Source organism: Megascapheus bottae, chromosome 14 (assembly GCF_031878675.1).
Source record: "Megascapheus bottae isolate mThoBot1 chromosome 14, mThoBot2.hap1, whole genome shotgun sequence".
Classification (NCBI taxonomy): Eukaryota; Metazoa; Chordata; class Mammalia; order Rodentia; family Geomyidae; genus Megascapheus; species Megascapheus bottae.
Genome location: NC_143522.1, coordinates 34,599,367 through 34,621,867, shown reverse-complemented (window position 1 = coordinate 34,621,867; position 22,501 = coordinate 34,599,367). Strand labels below are relative to the sequence as shown.

At 43.2% G+C, this 22,501-nt stretch overlaps 1 protein-coding gene across 1 annotated transcript in view; it reads right to left on the bottom strand.

Annotated features, from left to right (window-relative positions):
* Positions 1-14,911, bottom strand: part of Gch1 (GTP cyclohydrolase 1) — a 35,778-nt gene extending 20,867 nt beyond the window's left edge. The window contains exon 1 of the mRNA XM_090345009.1: positions 14,553-14,911. Within this exon, the coding sequence (XP_090201135.1) occupies positions 14,553-14,898 (346 nt within the window). The 5' untranslated portion in view covers positions 14,899-14,911. The remainder of the gene's footprint in view (positions 1-14,552) is intronic.
* Between the last annotated feature and the right edge of the window lie 7,590 nt (positions 14,912-22,501).

The window sequence follows — 22,501 nt, the reverse complement described above, 5'->3', positions numbered from 1 at the left end:
CCCCTAAATAACAATTAAGCTATAATCATCAGGAAAAACTGAAGCATATTCTATAAGATAACTCAACAAGTGTTTATTTTGTTTTGAGAAAATGTCTCATTAAGTTTGCTAGTCAGGTCTCAGACTAATAATCCTCCTGCCTCAGCCTCTTAACTAGCTGAGATTAAGACATAAGCCACCATGCCTGTCTCAATAAGTACTTTTTTAATGTTGTGAGGTCATAAAAGACATGGAAGGATGGAGGAACTATCCCAATGGAGAGGAGGCTGGGAAATAAGATAACTAAATGCAACAGTAAAACCAAAACACATATAGACACACAGAAAAAGTTGATGGCATTTCAGTCAACCCTGGGTGCCATATAAAACAGTGGGCCTGTAAGATAATATCTCCTAAAAATGTCACAGTAATTTTAGTTCATGTGAGTACTATTTATGACATTTGCACGTTAAGATTGTCTAGTGATACACAATTGTAACTTTGTATGTAAAAGGTAAAACGTATAATGGTAGAAAGTACACAGGTCCTTCACTGTGAACCAAAGAAGTGGGAGAGAGGACAGAGGATGAAAGGTAAAGGAGAAGGTCCATGTCTTCATTCTACTGGGAGCGCTATGTCACTAAATATGTATATTGTCCATGGAAAGTTGGTGAGCACTATTAAATGTTAATTATGCCTTAATAAAATGAACTTTTAATTTTGTATTAATGTATTTTACTGTTATTATAGAGGTGATACACAGAGGGATTACAATTACATGAGCCACGTAATGAGCATATTTCCTTTCATACAATGTCTTCTGTCCCCTCAATCTCTGTCTCCACCCACAAGGTGTATAGTGCACATTCATCAATGTCCAGTAAGCGCCATTGCTGCACTTTATCACCCTCAAGTTCTGGACCTTCCTCCCAACCCTTCTGAAGATACAAAATGAACTTTTAAAAATAATTTTTAGGGGCTGGCTCATAACCTAGTTGTAGAGTACTCACCCAGCATGCACAAAGCCCTGGGTTCAATTCCTTGATGCCACATATGTAGAAAAGGCTGGAAGTGGTGTTGTCTCAAGTGGTAGAGCTCTAGCCTTGAGCAAAAGGTGTCCAAGGACAGTGCCCAGGCCCTGAGTTCCAGCACCATGGCAGGCAAAATAGTAATTAATAATAATAATAATAATAATAATAATAATAATCTTTAAACCACACGCTGGTGGCTCAAGCCTGTAATCCTAGCTACTCAGGAGACTGCGATCTGAATAACCTGGTTTGAAGCTAGTCAAGGTAGGAAAAGTCTGTTTTGGGTTTTTTTGTTTTGTTTTGTTTGCTTTTGTGTTTTTGTTTTTGTCAGTTGTGGGGCTTGAACTCTGGGCCTGGAAACTGTCCTTGAGCCTCTTTGTGTTTAAGGTTAGCACTCTATCACTTGAGCCATGATGCAACTTTTAATGCTCTGGCAGTTAAATGGAAATAAAAGCCTCTAGAACTTTCCAGCCCAAGCTTTCTTAACAGGGATCCTCCTATCTCAGCCTCTGAAGTATCTAGGTTTACAGGTGAGAACCATTTGCACCTAGCTGTGAGACGCTTATCTCCAATTAACCACCTGAAAACCAGTAGTGGAGCTGTGGCTCAAAGCGGTAGAGTGCTAGCCCTGAGCAAAAGAGCTCAGGAACAGCACCTAGGCCCACAATTGACAAAAACAACAGAAAACAAAAAAAACAACTTTAAGTCCTAGTTCAGAAAGTGATCTTTCATGTACCGAAAGTGGAAGAGGGAGAGGAACACACACACACACACACACACACACACACACACACACACACACACACACACTCAGCTGCAAAGCGTAAGGATGCAAAGATTAATCAAAGAGAAAGTAGTAATGGTTATCTCTAAAGAACTTTTTTTCTATGTTTTTTTTTTTTTGGTGCTGGTACTGGGGCTCGGGTACTAAGCACTCATAGCTGGTGCACTCTCTCTTGAGTCACTCTACTTTAAGCCTTTTTGTTTGTTGGTGGTGGTCATGGGTCTTGAAGTCAGGACCTGGGTGGCACTATCTCTGAGCTCTTCTGCTCAAGACTAACACTCTACCACTTTAAGCTACAGCTCCACTTCTGATTTTCTGGTAGTTAATTGGAGATAGGAGTCTCACAGACTTTCCTGCCCAAGCTGGCTTTGAACAGGTATCCTCATATCTCAGCCTCCTGAGCAGCTAGAATTACAGTCATGAGCCACTGGTTCCCAGCTACTTTCAGCTTTTTTGATGGCTAATTGGAGATAACAGTCTTACAGACTTTCCCAGCGGAGCTAGCTTTGAATTGCAGTCCTCAGATTTCAGCCTCCTGAGTAGCTAAGATTATGGGTGTGAGCAATCGACACCTGGCACCTATCTATTTTATAAAAGTAAGTTGGCATTGTACTTCATGGTGGCTTCTTTACCTGTCTGACTACAGAACAGAAGAGGTTTTAATGTCACATGCCATTCTGAACAGAGATGGAAATGAGCCATCACTGAATATAATTTATCAAACAGTTTTGAGTTTGAACTCATGCAAATATTTACATACTCAAAATCAAAAGAATAAACCTGGAACCTTCATGTAATTCAATCTTTGTGTGGTAATAAAACATTGATGTGTTGCCTATATCCTATTTCATTAAATTGAACCCACTCTATAAAGTTGGCCTGGCTAAATTATTTTTTCTTCAGTAATAAAGTCCCCAGCTATATTTACTTATGCTCTAACATATCTGAAAGCTACCATCTTGGGATAATAAGAACAAAACACTATCACAGATTGTTTTAATTTCCTGCTTGTTATCAGCAGCAAGAAGGTAACCCTGGAAACGAGGTTTTGTGGCACTCTATTTCTTACTGTTAGTCATAACCCAAAGTGAAAGTTTTGTCTATACCACCGTCATGCAATGTCAGTTTAAATGTATAAATTTCTTGAGCCAGCAAGGACTAAACAAAGACAGCATCCAATATTGCATAGTAGCCTGTTAGTTAGAACCCCTCCCTGGTCTTAAACCCCTACTGGTTTTACAACTAACAAGAGAAGGAAAAGGGGAGAGTGAGAATGCTGCCGAGGGCAAGAAGTCTCTATATACTTCTGGAATTGAACTAACTCAAGTAACTCACAAGAAGAAACAGCTAAGCCTGACTGATGGAGAAAGCAATACGTCACTGGCCAAGCCATCCTAGTACCAGCTAACATCAGAGCTGCCTCTATTGGCACATAGCACTTATTTAAGTATAGCTTTTAGTACTATGGTTATGTGAGCTTATTTCCCAACCCATTTGGGTTATATTAGCTGCTGGGGGTAGTCGTTTATATAAGGCTTTCGGAGTTTCCAGAAAGTCCTGGAATCCCATGCATGAAGCTGGAGTTAAACATAGATCACATATGTTTATCCAATTGATACGTCCATTTTGACCCTGCAATTCACTTCCTTAAAATAGATTTTAAGATAAAGGAACTCATGAGGCAAAGAGAACATAAGAAGCCTCCAGGTACAGCCGTGAAGGTAAATGCAAAAGCTGAGCACTAACTATGAATGACTCAGTTTGACGACAGAGCTACACCCTACAATAAGATCCAGCAACGAAAGCCTCATTTATAAATAAATCCTTGGAAAAGCATGTAGGTGGAACATGATCCCCCTAAATCAAGTAGAACAATGCTACACATTCATAAAATAAAATTAGACCTAAAAATATAACCTCCTGTGTAAACATACACAGGAGAATATGTAACAGTTTAACAAAATGAATATCAAGAAAGCTGAAAGGGGACTGAAGAGGGGATTAGTGCAAGGGGAAGATGAATGCCAAAGGAACGAGAATAACAATCACAACCCTCAATGTACATATCTAGTAAAGGAAGTGGAAAACATGAAGTCTAGGGGAGGGAAGAGATGGAATGGAAAGATGGATGGTTATTCTGATCAAGAAGCACTGGAGGAAGGGCACTGTAGCTCAAGGGGCAGGGTGGTAGCCTTGAGCTGATGAGCTCAGGGACAGCGCCCAGGCCCAGAGTTCAAGCCCCATGACCAACAAATAAAAGGAGGAGGAGGAGGAGGAGGAGGAGAAGGAGGAGGAGGAGGAGGAGGAGGAGGAGGAGGAGGAGGAGGAGGAGGAGGAGGAGAGGAGGAGGAGGAGGAGGAGGAGGAGGAGGAGGAGGAAGAGGAAGAAGAAGAGGAAGAAGAGGAAGAAGAAGAAGAAGAAGAAGAAGAAGAAGAAGAAGAAGAAGAAGACAGACAGATTGCAGACAGATGACAGACAGATTGCAGACAGACGACAGACAGACAGGCATTAGTGGTACACACTTGTAATCCTAGCCTCTCAGAAGGCTGAGATCTGAGGATTGAGGTTTGAAACCAGCCTAGGGACAAGTCAGTGAGATTTTAATGTCCAATTAACCACTAAAAAGCTGTAGCTCAAGTGGTAGAGCACCAACCTTGAGTGAAAAAGATAAGCAAGAGCATGGAGCCCTGAGTCTGAACCCTAGCACCAGGAAAGAGGGAGGGAGGACAGAGGAAAAAGGAGAGGGAGGGGAGAGGGAAGAAGAGGAAAAGAGAGAAAATTACTCTTAATACCAACCATAAGTCTTTACATCTTCAAGCTCAAATGTGTCTCCTGGTATGACACCATTTGAGGTTTATAGCATTTGTACTTGTTAAACAAATCTTTAGACTTAACTTCCATTTCCTGTGAGAGAAGAGAAGTAAGATAAAGGAAACAAGAAACAAAATTAGACCATCACCAAGGGGAAATAACTTTCTAGCTTGGATGGGGAGTGGTTATGGGTGAGGAGAGTAGGTACAGTTAAAAACCATTACTGAAAGCCATTTGGGACAACTGGAGAAATGCACACATAGATTAGGCATTGGATAGGATAAGTGATTAACAATTCATTTTAATGTTTGGAGTAAGTTGTTAAGAGGAAAAACAAACCAGGTGGGTACCAGGTTCAGCCTGAGCTACACAGTGAGACCCTGCCATCCTCTGAGCCCCCCCAAAAACAAACTTTCTTTCTTTAGGGTGACATTTTACCTCTAAATACATGTCACTGCTTTACTACCTGTAAAAGAACAGACTATGCCAAAATGGCAAAATGTTCATTTGTATTTAGGTTGTGTGCAATGTGCCATTATATAGTTTTGTGTAGGTGGTGGATATATATGTGTCCATTACACAATTTTGTCTATTTTTTGTCTGGAAATTTTATACCACAAAAAATTTAGTGACTGCTTTTCCAGTTGCTAGAAAGCCCTCATTAATAGACTGAAATCGCAAGTGCTAGTAAATGTAACACTTGGTTATTGTCTGGTAGGAGTGACTGCAGCACTCCAGCAAGGAGCAGAGAGGGGAGTCTAAATAAAGGCTTCTTCTAATCAAAGGCCTACAGGTTTCAAGTCCACAGACCCTAAAGGTGAAGAACCTTTTCAGAACATCTGCATCTCAAGAAAAGATTCCTGTTACTATAGAAACAGTTCCCACTCTGTTACCATTTCCAGGGAAAACAGCACCACTGGCGAAAGAAACCGAGGTGTTTGCTGTGCCCTCATCTGCTAGAAGTCAACCAGCCCAACAGCACTGCAAACCCTCGCAAGGCCAGCTGTGCTCCCTGCAGACAGAACCAGAGTGAGTTGTCCGGGCTCACACTCCAGTCAGCAAGGATGCTGTGGCTAGCTCAGCCTCAGTGTTCTTCCCATTTTATGAATGGGAATTTTCTTGGCATACTAAACACCAAATAGAGCTTAGAATCAGTCATCTGAAATTTCCAGCACACCAAAGAAGCAGCTCAGGATTTGCCCCTCTCATAAGCAATTTCATCCCTAAAAAAATAAAAAGGGGGGGGGGGCAGGAGTTTGGCCTAGTGGTAAGAGTGCTTGCCTAGCATGCATGAAGACCTGGGTTCGATTCCTCTGGTAGCACATACATAGAAAAGTGGAAGTGGTGCTGTGACTCAAGTGGTAGAGTGTTTAGCCTTGAAGAAAGCCCAAGGACAGGCCCTGAGTTCAAGCACCAAGGCTGACAAAGAAAATTTGTAGCTACTAGGTTATAGCATAAATACAACCTCATAGTCATGGCAAGGAAAAACAGAGTATCAGTGAAATGTTTCCCCCAAGGAAGAAACCTTGGGTGTCCACACACCGGAGGAGGATGTGCTAGTTAGCAGGACAAACCAAGTTAAGGTGGCTACTTACTGTAACAGTGGTGACGGAAGGGAAGTCAGAGTCTGAAGATTTCAGGCTGAAGGAGGATCAGGACATGGGAGCATGAATAACCAGGGGATGAATAAGAAAGAATATATGCAGATAAAAAATGAATGAGTAGATTATAAAGACTAGATCAGGTAGCAACATGTGCACAGGTAAAATTCATCAAAAGGGTTGACCACACCAGAATGAACTCTTTTTGGAATTGGGCTCAAGGTCTTGTGCTTGCTAGGCAGGCACTCTACCACTTGAGCTATGACCCCATTCCTTTTCACTTTAGTATTTTTTTTTTTCAGATAAGGCTTCATGTTCTGGCTGGTGTCAGACCTCAGTTCTCCTAACAAGAGCCTCTTTTCATAGCTGTGCTCACAGGCATACACTGTAAGAAAACTGAGTCATGAGGAGAGCAAGATAAAGAAACAGCAGAGGGGCAGGGAGTTTGGCCTAGTGGTAGAGTGCTTGCCTAGCATGCATGAAGACCCGGGTTCGATTCCTTGGTACCACACACATAGTAAAAAGCCAGAAGTGGTGCTGAGGCTCAAGTGGTAGAGCTCTAGCCTTGAGAAAGTCCAAGGACAGTGCTCAGGCCCTGAGCTCAAGCCCAGGACTGGCAAAACAAAACAAAACAAAACAAAAAAAAACCCAGCAGAATTCGAACTCATCAGACAAATGTCATTTTCCATTACACACCACCATATCTGACTTATTGGTTGAATTGGGATCTCCCTAACTTTTCTGAGTATGTGTACCAGTACTATGGGTGGAACTTGGAACCTTATGCTTTCACTTGACTTATCACTCAAAACCTTACCACCTTGCCACTTGAGCCACATTCACACTTACAGCGTTGTGCTGGTTAACTGGAGATGAGACTCTCCTGAACTGCCTTTGAAAATCAGTCATCAGATCTCAGCCTCTTGAGTAGCTAGGATTATAGGCATGAGCCTTTGTTATTTTTTATTAAACTAATTTTTTCCAGGTTCAGTTCAAATTTACTTGATGCTAATGTGTGCTTTCTAGTCTCTCTGCCAGTAGTACCTACTTTCTTTCTGACCACATGGAACTCCTTTTGTTTCTCCCTCCAGGAAGTTGGTGTCTAGTCCCTGAAAGAATGTACCATGGGTTCCCTGGCAAAACCTGATCAATCATCCTTGCTTCCCCTTAAACTCAAACTCAAGGTCCTGCACAGAGTTGGTGTTTGATAAATACACACACACACTCACACAGCATATATCAGACCTAAAAAAATTTTCAAATAAGGAAACACAGCACAACACTTATGAATTGAAGAATATATAAGAATGCCAATGGTAAAGGCTCATGCCTGTAATTCTAGCAACTCAAGAAGCTGAGATCTGAGGATTATGGTTCGAAGTCAGCCTGGGCATGAAAGTCCATGAGACTCCTGTCTCCAATTAACCACCCCAAAGCTAGAAGTAGAGCCATGGTTACAGTGGCAGATTGCTATTCTTGAGCAAAAGAGCCCAGGTCAGGCCCTGAGTTCAAGTCCCAAGAGCAGCCCCCCCCCACACACACACATAAAAGAATACGGAATAAGTTACTAGTAAAACGAGAATGGCACAGGTTTTGTCCTGTGAAATGATGTTACTACAGGTGAACCTTGAAGACACGGTGTTCAGTGAAGTCATGCCAGCTTCCTTAGCGTTCAATAGACACATCAGCCCTCACAGTAGCCCTGTGGATGGAGTACAGGACTAGTGAACCTGCTTCTCAGATGAGACAACTGAGGCACAGTAGGTAAGCCACACAGTTGATATTTTTGAAGATTTCAAATACCAGGTTATTTGGCTCAAGTCTACAATGTCTCAACCCTTCGTGTCAGATAGCTTGAACAGTCATTCCACATAATATGTACATGCTAATACTACCATGTGCTCAATATGTCACTACAACTTTTCATTCCATAATAATTGTTAAAACTCAATGTATTAAAAATGGTTTAAAATACATAATAGCTACCTAGGTTTTTTTCTCCTATTCTTGAACACCAGATGTCTTACATCCAGGTGAAAGAGATCCACAGCTAACAATAAAGCTAGAGAAGAATGAATAGACTATAGAGTAATCAAAGGACTCCATTCCATTGCCTCTGGATGCAGCATAATGGACTGGTCTCTAGTAGTTTTCCTCTGGAGAGGAGTTGCTCAATGGAAGAGGCATCTCTGGAACTGAATGGAGGAGAAGGGAGTTCCAGCAGGGTAAGCAGCAGAGTACATGCTGTTTAACCTGGTTGTTCCCTGTACACTCCCTCTACAGACCCTGCCCTCCACAGGCCCTGCACAGGACAACCCTGTCTCCATCAGGACTCTGCAACCACCGAGGGTTATCCCAAGGATGCAAAACTGAAAAGATGGATTTTCTCAGAGATTTTTAGAACCGAACAACTCTAGTTGAAGACAGCTTCTTTGTAAAATTGCTCCACCCCCCCCCCAACATTTATACTCTTGGATCTCTCGGCTCTGGTGCCTTCTTATCTCTAATTAATCTCCAGAAAACTGGAAGTGGAATGGTGGCTCAAGGTGGTGGAGCAGCCTTGAGCAAAGAGCTCAGGGATAACACCCAGGCTCAGAGAAATTTAGAGAAATAAGAACACTTGTCAGGTATATGATATCAAAGAGTTACTGTTAATTTTAAGTGCATTTCAGAGAAATAGTGAAGTATTTATCCATGAAATGACTTTCTTTGATTTCTGTGATTTACAGAAATCCTACTGATCTATTTCTATGAGGAGGATTATGGGCAGGAGGGATAAAGCAGACAGATAGGGTGGAGGAAGGGGAGGGATTATTGCTGAGGCTGCACCACCGGGACCCAAAAGCTCCTTACAAATGTTTTGTGTAGGGCCAGGAGTTTGGCCTAGTGGTTAAAGTGCTTGCTAGTATGCACAAAGACCCAGGTTCGATTCCTCAGTACCACATACATAGAAAAAAGCTGGAAGTGGTGCTGAGGCTCAAGTGGTAGAGCTCTAGCCTTGAGAAAGTCCAAGGGCAGTGCTCAGGCCCTGAGCTCAAGCCCAGGACTGGCAAAAAAAAAAAAAAATGTTTTGTATACATTTGAACACAGTGAAAACTTGCAATCCTAACATGATTCTAAGTTAAGAAGGAGTCCCTAGGGCCGGGAGTTTGGCCTAGTGGTTAAAGTGCTTGCCTAGCATGCATGAAGACCCAGGTTCGATTCCTCAGTACCACATACATAGAAAAAAGCCGGAAGTGGTGCTGAGGCTCAAGTGGTAGAGCTCTAGCCTGGGGAAAGCCCATGGACAGTGCTCAGGCCCTGAGCTCAAGCCCAGGACTGGCAAAAAAAAAAGAAGAAGAAATTCACTCTGCTATTCATCAAGCCCACTACATGTACTGGCCAATTTGCTAAAGATATGAAGATGAGATGGACAAACCCTGTGTTCTAAAGGGTCTAAAACCTAGCTTTGAAGAATATAGCAAGGCAGGGGGAGGGAAAGTGAGTGGAAAACATGGGAGGGGGTGAGAGTGTTTGACAAGAACATTGTCACTACATTATGTATATAACTCTAACCCCTCTATACATCACCCCTGACAAGAAAAATTAAAAAAAAATACAGTCTAGACTATAAGAGATGTCCCTCAAATAATCCTCCTCATTAACTCAATCTAGGTAATCCCCTAATGTGATTACCAACCACTTAATAGAGACTTTTAGCTGACTAGAAAACGTTTATTTGCATCACTAGATGAAGTGCTGCTCATATAAATCCCAGATTTCTAATGTAGGATCCGGTGCCTCGTCAGGGGCCCTCTCCTGGTGAACTTTAACACTGCATGCAGACTGCTTCATCCCAAGGTTGAATTCAGATGACAACGTATCAACTGCAAATGAGTCCTGGGGAGAGGAAAGGTGCCAGAACATGAACTTTGTAAATCTGGACTGAGAAAACAAGTATGCAAAAGAGAAAGAAGAGATTCTAATGGCTTAGTAAAACATTATGGCCAAATGAAATATGAAGTCAGAGATCATCGTGATTCTCATTATCATCCCACCTCCATTATTTTTAGGAAACTATCTGCAGGAAGAAGTGCTTCTGTGCCTCAGTTTCCTGTTTATACAATTGCAATATGAGAGGCTCTATAAGGCATCTGTGAAGATCAAGCAAGATCAAAACAGGACCTAATAACTAGTGAATAATCAACATAGCTGTTGTTCAAACCCCAGTCAGCTCAAGTGTCACCCGTCCCAGCCATGCTCCCTAGTAGATCAAGTTCCTTTGCTAAATGCTCTGAATTTTGTTTCTGTCATATTTCTCTTTCCTGTGATTCTCTAATGACTCTTTCCTCCAAGAGACTTAGAATTCCATTTGAAGGCAGAAACTATATTCAGCTTTGTTCATTCTGTTCTCAGCATTTAGTGCCCAGCACTCAATACTTTAATATATATATATTAATTCCCACTATCTTATTTAGTATGTAGGACTTGTATGAGTTGAATTGATCCCTCCTCCAAAAACAATTACATTAACTTACTATAACTCAAGTACGTTATAGCTTGATCTTACTAGAAAATATTGTGAATGTAATTAAATTAATAAATGGTGGACTGGGGACTAGCGCCTCAGACCTGTAGCTATTCAGGAGGCTGTCAGAGAATAGTGGTTCAAAGTCAGCCTGGGTAGAAATGTCCATGAGACTTTTATCTTCAATTAAACACCAAAAAGCTAGAAGTGGAACTATGGCTCAAGTGGTAAAGTATCAGCCTTAAGCAGAAAAGCTAATGTTATCGCACAAGCACTGAGTTCAAGCCCCAGTACTTGTTTAAAAAAAAAAGGAGTACTGGGACTGGAGCAGTAACTCAGTAAGAAATACTGCCCAGTACAAGCAAAGTCCATTTGGTATGTGATGTTAGCTGGTATGGAAATTGCTGTGGGAACAAAAAAAAGCTCCTGCCTGTGGTCGCCTCTGGCAGGGCCAAACCAAATGATTTATACCGTCATCAAGCCATATATTCCCTATCCCTAAGAAAGTGAGCTACTGAGGAGGAGATTAGAGGATCATGGTTCGTGGCCAGCCTGGACATAAAGGTTCATGAGATTCATTTCAACCAATGGCTGGCTGGGCACAGTGGTCCTCACAAGTAGAAGATCAAATGTAAATCAAGACTCTGCCTTGAAAATAACCAAGGCAAAAGAGGTTGCAAGCTTGAAGTCCCTGAGTTCAGTCTTAGTACTGCCAAAAAACAGTAAGTCACAAAGTTTATTCCTATTTAGAAATAAGCTATTGTAGTCATTGACTTAATGTCTCAAACTGAAAGTTGGGATTGTTCAGGATTGTTTTCTCTAGCACTCTTCTGTATTTTTTACAGATTTAAAGATGTGTAACTGACTCTCATATCCACCAGGAGACTTCCTTCTCTCTCTCTCCCATCTAACACAAGGACCACCACCATTTCTGATCCATTTCTTCAGGTTTCACATCATTCTTCCTGTCCTCTCATTGTTCTCTTTTTAATTATATGTCTAAAAAATAAAAACCAACATAAATCTTTAAACATGACCCTCCTCTGGAGGCTTTTAAAGTTTTGACAACAACTCGTAACAAGAAATGCACACATACTCAAGAACACACACACACACACTCCTACATAGAAGTTTCTTAAAACAGTCTCACAATATCTTCCCTTATGATAGAGTGATCTAATCCATTCTGCCTCACTTTTTGTTTTTAATTCTAGTGATTTGGCTCACAGGAATACTTGGTAGACAGGGTGCATGGATTCATCTCACTGTGTTTCATGCTAAGGAAGGAAGTACCTGAGAGCTGAACAGGTATGTTGCCTATGATATTGAAACTGTTCACCCAGCTGCCTCCATTTCCTTTTCTGGAGATAAGAAAACTGTGTATACCTAAAAGTTGAGGATTAAGCAAGATGATTCACATAAAGCACTTAGTCTATTAAACAATTCAATTAATTGCTATCAATCTTAATCTTAAAGGATCTGCAAACTTTTTGCTATGGTAAAATATCCATAAAAAGACTTCACTTTTACCATTCTAAAATGTGCGACTCTGTAGCATTCACAAACATCTTTACACTAGTGATAATTTATATCACCCTAAAGGAAACCTCCTATCCATTCCCCATTCCTCCCTCTTTCCCAGTGGGCAGTCACTAATCTTCTATCTTCTGTGCCCATGGACATAATTCACAATAAATTAACAATTAATTAAAAATGTTTTCTAAGGTGGAATGAGGTCCCTTTGAATTCCTAGCCCTCTTTAGTTGAATCTTGGCTCATGAGACAAGCTTCTGTTCACCATTTCTCAAGTAAACAGGTACTTCAGTAGATAATTCTGAGACCAATCTCTCCCAGTGAGATCCCTGCTAAGTTGTAGAAAGATGACCACTTTCTTGAGCAATGCTACCTTCTATGTCTGCAAGAGGCAGAATGAGCAAGGCCCCAATAAGAGCCTTCATGCTGGGTGCTAGTGGCTCACACCTGGGATCCTAGCTACTCAGGAAGCTAAGATCTGAGGATCAAGGTTCAAAACCAGGAAAAGTCTGAGATTCTTATCTCCAATTAACTATAAAAAGGCCAGAAATGGAGCTGCGGCTCAAATGGAAGAGCACGAGCTTTGAGAAAAAAAAAAAACCCTAAAAGACAATGCCCTGACCCTGAATTCAAGCCCCAATACCTGTACTAAAGAGGGGGGTAAAAAAAAGAAGTCCTTCTTCAGTACATCAGTACATCTTAAACTGCACAGCAACCTATCTTTCCCAAAGCTGAACTCCCAGAAAACTGAATGCTTGTTCTTCATCTTTGCATCTTGAAGCTGCTTTTTGAGACCACCCTCCCCAAACTCTGCCATCCAGGAGTAAAAAACAACAGAACCCAATACAAAATAAGAGGTCCGTATCTTGGCTTTAGGTGTGGCAGTATTTCCTTTGGAGGCTCCGCCCTTCCCTCCCTCTACTTTCCCCCCCTTCCTTGGGGGTGGGGAAACTGGAAAGAAATGACTGTTCTCTTCAGGATGTGTTCTGAGTTGTTCCACACTCTTTCAGGGAAATGACAGGGACAGGCTGGGGGAGGTACCTTTCAAAGTAGCACTGTTTTTCTAGGAGAAAGCCATAGGCTTCTTCAGCTAAACAAAGAAATGTCACCCAGGTACACAAATTATGTGAAACGAAATGTTTCTGGACCCAGCATAAGAAGCCAGAAGAATAATAATAGTGGTGGTGATGATGATGATGATGATGATGATGATGATGATGATGATGGGAGCTGATGGCACACGCCTCTAATCTGAGGATTAGCCAGCCCAGGCAAGAAAAGTCCAATTAGTCACCAGAAAACTGGAGGTAGAACTGTGGCTCAAAGTAGTAGAGCACTAGCCTTGAGCATAAAAGCTCAGGGACAGCACTTAGACTCTGACTTCAAGCCCAATGACAAGAATAATAAACAGTAACAAAAACCTATACTGCTCAGGGACAAACAGGCATTTTCCCACTTCCCCTTCACCCGGCCTAGGCGCCACCACCCACACTGCCAGCCCACCAGCCCTGGGTCCACCCTGCCGATTAGGGGATGGGGAGAGAGGTCAAGGACAGCAATCCCAGGGCTACTCAACATGCCTCCTAGACTCCACTCCTGGAGCAGCGGCAGGGAGTTGCTTTTATTTCTTTGGAGAAAGGAAGAGGAAGAAGACTGTCAGGAGGCCAAGTAGCCCAAGAAGTCCTGCACCTCAAACTCCAGGAAAGCCCTGGCCCCCAAAGTGCCAAATGTTAGGAACGTTCTTCACCAGGGTTAACTTAACGAGGAGGATAGAAAAGAATCCCACCTCGCCCCAGGATCCCAGGCGGCAGGGCAAATCAGGGTATAAAGGTGACTTAGGATCCCCTGGGGGGGGAATCACATCCCAGGAAACAATCGGGGCATCTCAGGGGAAAAAAGTGACAGACCCAGAAACTGTCACTGCAGCAGGTGCTGGGGTTGGGTGCCCGAGGTGGGTCCCGGACACGCTCTGTGCGCTCAGGCGAGGGGGACTCCAGGTGTCGGCCTGCTGGGAGCTCAGGAGGGGTGGACAGCGATTCCACCAGGCGACCCCATGCTCTGGAGGAGACACACGTGCCCCTCCTCCCCCTCTCACACACACCAAAACCAAACAAATCAGCTACGGCTGACGTCCCGGTGGTGGAGGCGGCCCCCGGCCCGGGGAGCCCACGGGGCGCGAGCGCGGTCGGCGCGCCCCGGGCGGAGGTTCGTAGGGTGACAGCCTTGGGTCAAGAACGAAGCAACTCGGGAAAGGTCCGGCGCCCCCGCGCTGGCTCAGCCGCCCCTCCCCGGGGGCGCGCGCCCACCTGAGATGGTCTCCTGGTAGCCCTTGGTGAAGAACTGCATGGCGGTGGCCGCCCTCCAGGGCGTCTTGAGCAGCCCCTGCCGCTGGGGGTCCTCGCCCAGCGAGCGCAGGATGGACGAGTAGGCGGCCGCCAGGGTGGGGAGGTTCAGCTCGTTATCCTCCTCGCTGCGGGGCCGCGCGCTCTTCCAGTCGTCGGCCGGCTGCGAAGTCTTGGTGGCAGCGGAGATCCGCGGGGACCTCTCGGCCGGGGACCGGTTGGACCCGGGCAGTGACGGCGCCCGCTCCCGGAACCCATTGGTGCACCTGGTGCCCCGCGGCTTCTCCGGCGGTACCGGGCCCTGCTCCATGGACTCCGACCTCCCACCCAGGGACTTTCAAGGCCTGCGGCTGAACTTGGCTGGCGACCGCGAGCGACAGCGACCTGTGGCCCGAGTCCCCGGGGACAGCCCAGCCCGCCGGGACGCGCCGAGCAGCCGCCAGCTGGCGAGCCCGGGCGCCGCCTCTTTATAGGGGCGCGGGGCGGCCGGCGCCGCGGGTGCTCCTATTGGCCAGAGGCTTGTGCGTCACTGGCGCTCGCTCCGCCCCCGGCCCCGCCCTGAGCGGTGGCCCCTAAACTCTGCCTTGGCTATGGAGAGGCAGGCAACTGGGATCCGGAGCCCCACTTTTCCCAAGGGAAATGAGAAGTACCCCGGTCCTGTGGCCTCGGCTGCTGGAGAAGAGAACCCTGAAAAGCCCATGATAAGATAATCGGTCAAAGCCAGGCTGGCTTTGAACCCCAAGTCTCACACTTCAGCCCCGTGAAGAGCTGGGATTACAGCTGAATTCGGGGTTTAAAAGCAAGAGAAGGAGGGGGGCTGCCAATGGCTCACTTCTGTAATCCTGGCTACTCAGGAGGCTGAGACCACAGCGTGACTACCACTAAACTACCCCCACAAAAAGGTGGAAGTGGAGCTGTGACTAAAGGGGTAGGGCTCTAGTCTTGAACAGAGACAGCCCCAGGCCCCGAGTTCAAGTCCCAGGCGCGCACACACACACACGCCAGGGAATACTGTGACTTAACTGCTGAATAGTTTAAAATGTGTCCAATCAGGGCCGGCAGCATGGCCTAGTGCTAGCGTGCTTGACTAGCATGCATGAAGCCCTGGGTTCAATTTCTCGGTACTACATACACAGAAAAGGCCAGAAGTGGTGCTGTGGCTCAAGTGGTAGAGAGCTAGCCTTGAGAAAACCTGAGGAGACAGTGCTCAGGCCCTGAGTTCAAGCCAGGACTGGCAAAAGAAAAAGAAAAAGAAAAAATGTGCCCAACAAACCAGATACAGTAGAGAGTCATCTGGCCGTTGTCTTCCCTGTGTCACATTAAGCAGCCTAATGTGTAGGAGGAGAATAGTATTTGTGAATACGTGTAGGCCTGACTCCACACGTGGGCCTCCCTCCCTGGTTAGTAATGTCTTGTGATCTTTGTCTTTAACAATCAGCGGATAAAGAATGTGTCATTTCATTATTGGTGGTCAGCAAGAAGGCCTCAGGACAGCTATGCCCTTCACATAAGGAGCTGCACACAAGAAAATGAATATGACAAGAATAGTCAAGGAAATAACGATCTTTGCTCATCAAATTTGGAGAAGTGAGAAACTAATCCCTTGTCTCCTGATGAGGGATTGAGGGATTAGGATTAGATGTGTGTCTTTGAGCTACAAACCTCCACAGGAAAGCACAAAAGAGTCCACCAGACGTCCATCACTCAGCTACTACATAAGCCCCCCTTAAACCAGTTTCCAGGAAAGCTTGCTCTTTAAGGAGATAACCCTTTACACCTTATATGGGCCAGTTTATTATAATACAGAGCCCTTTCTCTGCTACTCCTTGCCTTGCTTCTCTACTTAAGCAAGCAGAGTCTTTTACATACTAATGTTTGTGCTGGCTGGAACTTTGACCCTAGAAAAAGCTGATTCACAAGGAACCAGCTTTGGTTTTGTGGAAATTCAGGATTTAATCAATTTAAAGTGACGTGACATTCCTCTCTCCAGGGGTTAGTACAAATTGTGAAATGCTATTGATCAACTAGGCTCAACTAGTGATACTGTTCTGTTTTCTCTGAGATTAAAAACAAATAGGCATTTTTGCTTACTTGACCAATCATGCCATAATTCCAAATGTGTTTTAAAATGTATACAAACTAATATTATATTATTAATTTCAGAGAGTTCTGACATAGAAACAAGTATTAATAGCCTTAGAATCAAACAAGCCAGGATAGAAGCTTCTGGAATTATTCTAAACTAATAAAGCAGCTCTGTCATTGCAATTCGCAATTCATATTTATTGGCTATCTGCTTCATACAAAACCCTGTTTAAAACATTCAGAAAATAAATATGCACATTATCTGGCAGCAGAGTTCCTGTCAGTCTAAAACAAAAGAAGTATAGGTGAGTTCAGGGGATGGCTTGAGTGGTACAGCACTTGGTTTTGTGTGCAGAACCTTGGGTTCAATGCTGAGTACAGCTGAAACAAATTATTTGTAAGAAAAAAAGAAGAAGAAGAAGAAGTATAGAGTACCTGCCTATGCTAACAGTCCTGGGTTCTTTATTTTCATTTCTTTATTTTAAATCTCAAGCCAGGACTCCAGCTTGCTATCTGATCTTACTTTCACTCACTGGCTGACATTCTTCCACCTGAGCCCAACCCAAGCCCGGGTGCTGATTCTCAACATCGATGTATATGAAGTATACTCATGTCAATGGGGTTTTAAGTTAATTGTCAGATACAAAATTATATAAATTAATATAAATATCCTTTGTAAATGTTTTTTGCCACTTTCCTAATAGTTGATGTTTTTCTTCATTGGCAAGATCCTACAATACTCTTGCATCTAATTGTTCTGAACTGTTAGTTCACGGATGATATTTAACCATTGGTTTCAAACGATTACAAGCATACTTGGAGACAACATTCAAGGGATGTCCTTGTACACTTAACATGTGAAAATAAAGATACCAAGAGAAATACTTTTTTTTTTTTTGCCTGAGCACTGTCCTTGGGCTTTCTCAAGGTTACAGCTCTACCACTTGAGCCTCAGCACCACTTCCAGCTTTTTTTTCTATATATGTGGTACCAAGGAATCGAACCCGGGTCTTCATGCATATTAGGCAAGCACTCTACCACTAGGCCAAACTACCAGCCCCAAGAAATGAAGAAATCAAGGGGTAAATAATGGTATTTGGGAAACAGATCAGTAGGACTTCAGGTAGACACCCGCTAAGGCCTCTCAGCTAACAAGCCGGATATGAAGGTTCATGCCTATAATCCCAGCTACATAGAAGGTACAGCTAGTAGGATCAGGATCAAGGTTTGGACACAGGCAAAACAGATAACCCTCTCAGGAAAACAACGGAAGCAAAAAGAGCTGAAAATGTGGCTCCAGCAGTAAAGTGCCTGTGAGGCCTTGTGTTTCAACTATAGCACTACCAAAACAAAACCCTGAAAATAAAAATGTATGCCTGTAATCCTAGCTACTCAAGAGGCTGAGATCTAAGGATCAGGATTCAAAGCCAGCCCAGGCAAGAAAATCTGTGAGACTCTTATCTCTAATTAGAGTGCTAGCTTCGAATGAAAAAGCTCATGGACAGTGCCCATGCCTTGAGTTCAAGCCCCAGGACCAGCACACAGGAAGGTGCTACTCAGCTACACAGCTACTCAGGATAGGGAGAACTGAGGATCTGGTTCAACGTCACCCCAGGTAGGAAAGCCCAAGAGATTCTTGTCTCCAGTGAACTACCAGAAAACCAGAAGTAGTGTTATGGCTCAAAGTGGTAGAGCATAAGCCTTGGGTGAAAAAGCTCAGGGACAGCACTCAGACCCTGAGTTCAAGCTTCATGACCACCACCACCACCACAACAAAAAGAAATCCTTTGTTTTCATTAATATACACACACACATATGTATTTCCCAAAGAGAGTTTCTAATAAAACTTTTTTTTTGCCAGTCCTGGCCTTGAACTCAGGGCCTGAGCACTGTCCTTGGACTTTCTCAAGGCTAAAGCTCTACCACTTCAGCCTCAGCACCACTTCCAGCTTTTTTATACGTATGTGATACCAAGGAATTGAACCCGGGCCTTTGTGCATGCTAGGCAAGCACTCTACCACCAGGCCAAACTCCTGGCCCCATAATAAAACTTTTTCTCTGAAAAGGGACTTTCCTTTTCAAATACTGAGACATCACTACTTTTAATACCAGTTCTTGATATATATTTACTTGTAAAATGAAGGCAATGAAACCAAGGGAAACCTAAATAAATGCTTTGCTTCACTTTTTTTAGTCATTTGTTCTTTTTTTAAAAATTTTTTTTATTGTAATTAGTAAAAGGGTTACATGATATTTGCCAGATAGAAGGTGCATTAATTCACATACATTGATACCCTTTCACATGTCTTGGTACCCATTTCCCTCCCCCCCCCACACCCCCCCACCCATCTTGGTTTTTCCCCCTTCCCTATCAAATTTCAAATATCCAAATACAAATAAATTCAATATATCAGATAACAAAGTGAGATAGTAGTCATTTGTTCTTATCATGGATTTTAGAGATGCTGTACCTAAGCAAAATACTTCCATTAGCATCTCTATCTGTTATTATTTCAACATCTCCACAGGCTCATGTATGGAATATTTGGTCCCCAGCTATTCAGAAAGCTGGTGGAAACTTGAGGAGGTGGGCCCTACCTGGGGAAAACAGATTGAAGGTGATAGGCCTTTCCTAGCCTTTTATTTCCTGTCCACCATGAGATGATGAAGCTCTACCACAAGCTCCACAACATTCTAACTAGACCATGGGGTCAAGCAACCATGAGCAAAATAAACTATTCCTCCTTTAAGTTGTTCTCTCGGGTATTTTGTATACAGCAGTGGAAAGTCTGCAATGCACTAATGCATCCTCTAAGGTGTGAGTTACAATGATAATAGTTGCCTAAAGTTAGTACTTAGAGGTAACTGGAATTGGAAAAACAACCAGCCTCCTCTGAGCCCATATGAGTCTGACATTTGATATCAAAGGACTCACACCTCCACCACCACAGCACTTGTTCACCATTTGCCAAATACACATTTTATAAAGTGCTAACACGTTTGATTCCATACAGGAGGATTCACTTTTCCTCATCTCCAAACACTGTCTCCCTCACCTCAGACCACCTTGCTCACTTATCCCAACATACTCCTAAACCTCGTCTTCATCAAAAATGAACATGAGATTTTAGCTTCCTCGCCTTTGATACTCATGCGTAAAGTCTTTTGTGGTGTTTTCCTAATGTCCCTGGGTTTCTCACGCATGGTGGAGATTTGAGAGAGTCAGGTGCCTCACCTGCACGTCCCAGTTCTTTCAGACCCTGTCCAGCATCTTTTCACCTTGTGGGAAGGCTGAGGCTCTGGTTCTGCATGCCAAATCTCAGCTCTGCTTGGCAGCAAGCCCTCACAGCTACCAGGTTTTAATTCTTAAAAAATCTCTTAGAAAAAAATGAGGCAGAGAGGTTTAACATGCTCCGTCTCATGAACTAAAGATCAGAAGTTAAAATTGTTCTGATGTTACAGCATAAGTCAGTGTACATTTGCTTCAAGAACTTCAGTAATTGATGATAAGAAGTGAGCTAAGACAGTTTTGCAAGCCGTATGAGCTGATTTGAAGGCACTTTGTGAAAGTGTTGAAATAGGGAATTATTTCTCAGAAGGTACAAATGCACTTCACTAGTAGCATTTATTATTGAAAGTCCATATGCTGCATTCCTGGCTAGAATTGTTCAATGTCACAAAGCACTGAGAAAGATGGTCTAACTTCTGTATGTTTGCTAAGGACACTGGACGGCACTCTGTCACCCGGGGCAGGCAATCTGGACATCGATCAATACCTATCCACAAAGTCATCTCCAACCCACCCATGTCTGATGGCAGGGATGTACACTGGCACATTTCCATTGCACATCCCTTCCCCTGAGCTCTCTCAATTAGGTGGTTGCTATTTGAGGAGGATGTCTAGTTTACTCAAAATAGAGGATTTGTTTTCTAGTCAACAGATGCTTTCAAGCGGTAATTTAACTGTCAATGAAAAATAAATAAAAGGTGCTGCAGATTCTGGAAGATTTCAGCAATTCATGGAAACTCTTTCGTTATTGAATGTATCGCCCTCTCAGTTGCCGAGGGAACTGCATTTTAATGTCACACATCAAGCCATTCTTTCCTGAATGTCATTGTAGTTTAGCTGATGCCTTGGTTAACACTGTTCAAATGTTTGGCTTCTCCCAACGTCACTCAGGACACTGAATGATCTGAAGCAATTTTAGTATTTTTTTAAATCCCACAAACTTGTTAAATAAGCAGACAACAAATCTTATAGAAATGGAAAATGCCTGTGTTACCAGAAGTTTCTAGAAAGATCCACGTGACTCTGTATTAACGTTTCCGATGCTTCTAAGACCGTGACTAGTTCTTTACAGAGTAACATCTTAGTGGTCAGCCATGACATCTCATCCCATACGGAGATGAGGCTGCGTGCTAGATACACTGCTGATCTCTGGCAGGTCTTGCTAAATGCCTACTCAAATACTTTTTTTAAACCTCTTCTTCCTTTGTTAAAAAATCTTAAAATTTATTTAGAGGGGCAATATACCTGGAGTTGGCTAAGGACAAAACATTTTTCAATTTGCACAGCTATAATGGCCATGTACGCACATAGCTCTTCCTATCCAAAGAATATTCAGTGTTGCTGGATTGCATTTCTGTGAAACGCCTTTAAAGGGGGCAGATACTGCTCATCTGAAAAGTCCTATATACCCTTCACAACCTTTTTCTTTCTAGGATTTCAGAGGCTTACCATTAGCCATCTTGTGCCGGGGCCCTAGGCACAGGCTTAGGAGGGCTGGGCACTCATCTCCCACAAGATAGTGGGTTATTCTTGGCCAAATTCGTTTTCTCACAAGTCTCTATTTACCTAGTCCTTCCTACACGGCAGCCACCACATTCCTGTCCATTTATTAGGTAAATTAGCTAATCCTCAAACCCCATTCTGCTTCCCCTTTATAACCATGTAGCTTCTATTATCAAGAAAGTATTTTACTTATCAAATACAGACTTCTAAGAAGAATGCTATACTAACTCACACTAACATTTTTCCTCTGCTACCTGTGATGCCTCAAAATATGGCTTAGCAGTAGAGCGCTGGCCTAACATGCATGAAGCCCTGTGTTCGATTCCTCAGTACCAGAGAAACAGAAAAGGCCAGAAGTGGTGCTGTGGCTCAAGTGGTAGATTATTAGCCTTGAGCTTAAGAAGCTCAGAGACGGTGGCCAGGCCCTCAGTTCAACCCTCAGGGCTGGCCAAAAAATAATAACAATAACAATCTTGAAGTTTCTCTAACTAGCTTTTATTTTCTGTTGAAGTTCTATCATTTAGTATCTGTGGAAAAACCCATAAATGCAAAAAATGTATGGATTGAGTTTACCCAAAGTCCTAACATATTCTCCATATCCATCTACAAAATATACATGGCTTTGCTAAGTTTCAAGAATATGCTAATTTATAATACTACTTATGTATTTGTTTATATTCCTTTTGTTTATATTAATTTGTCTATATATTTACTTATATTTATTCATTCATTTATATTCTTGCTTCTAGAATAAACTCTGAATCAATATGGAGTCCTACCAATTATCAAATTGAGAAGAGACCTTGCCTAGCATGCACAAAGACCCAGGTCTTCCTTGATACCACATACACAGGAAAAAAGCCAGAAGTGATGCTGTGGCTCAAGTGGTAGAGGTCTAGCCTTCAGAAAGCTCAAGGACAGTGTGCAGGCCCTGAGTCCAAACCCCAAGACTGGCAAAAAAAATGTTTGGAATTTTAGCCTCGTAAGGAATATTTTTGAGGAGAAAAGCCTCAGAGTTCCTCAGTTTCCAACATAA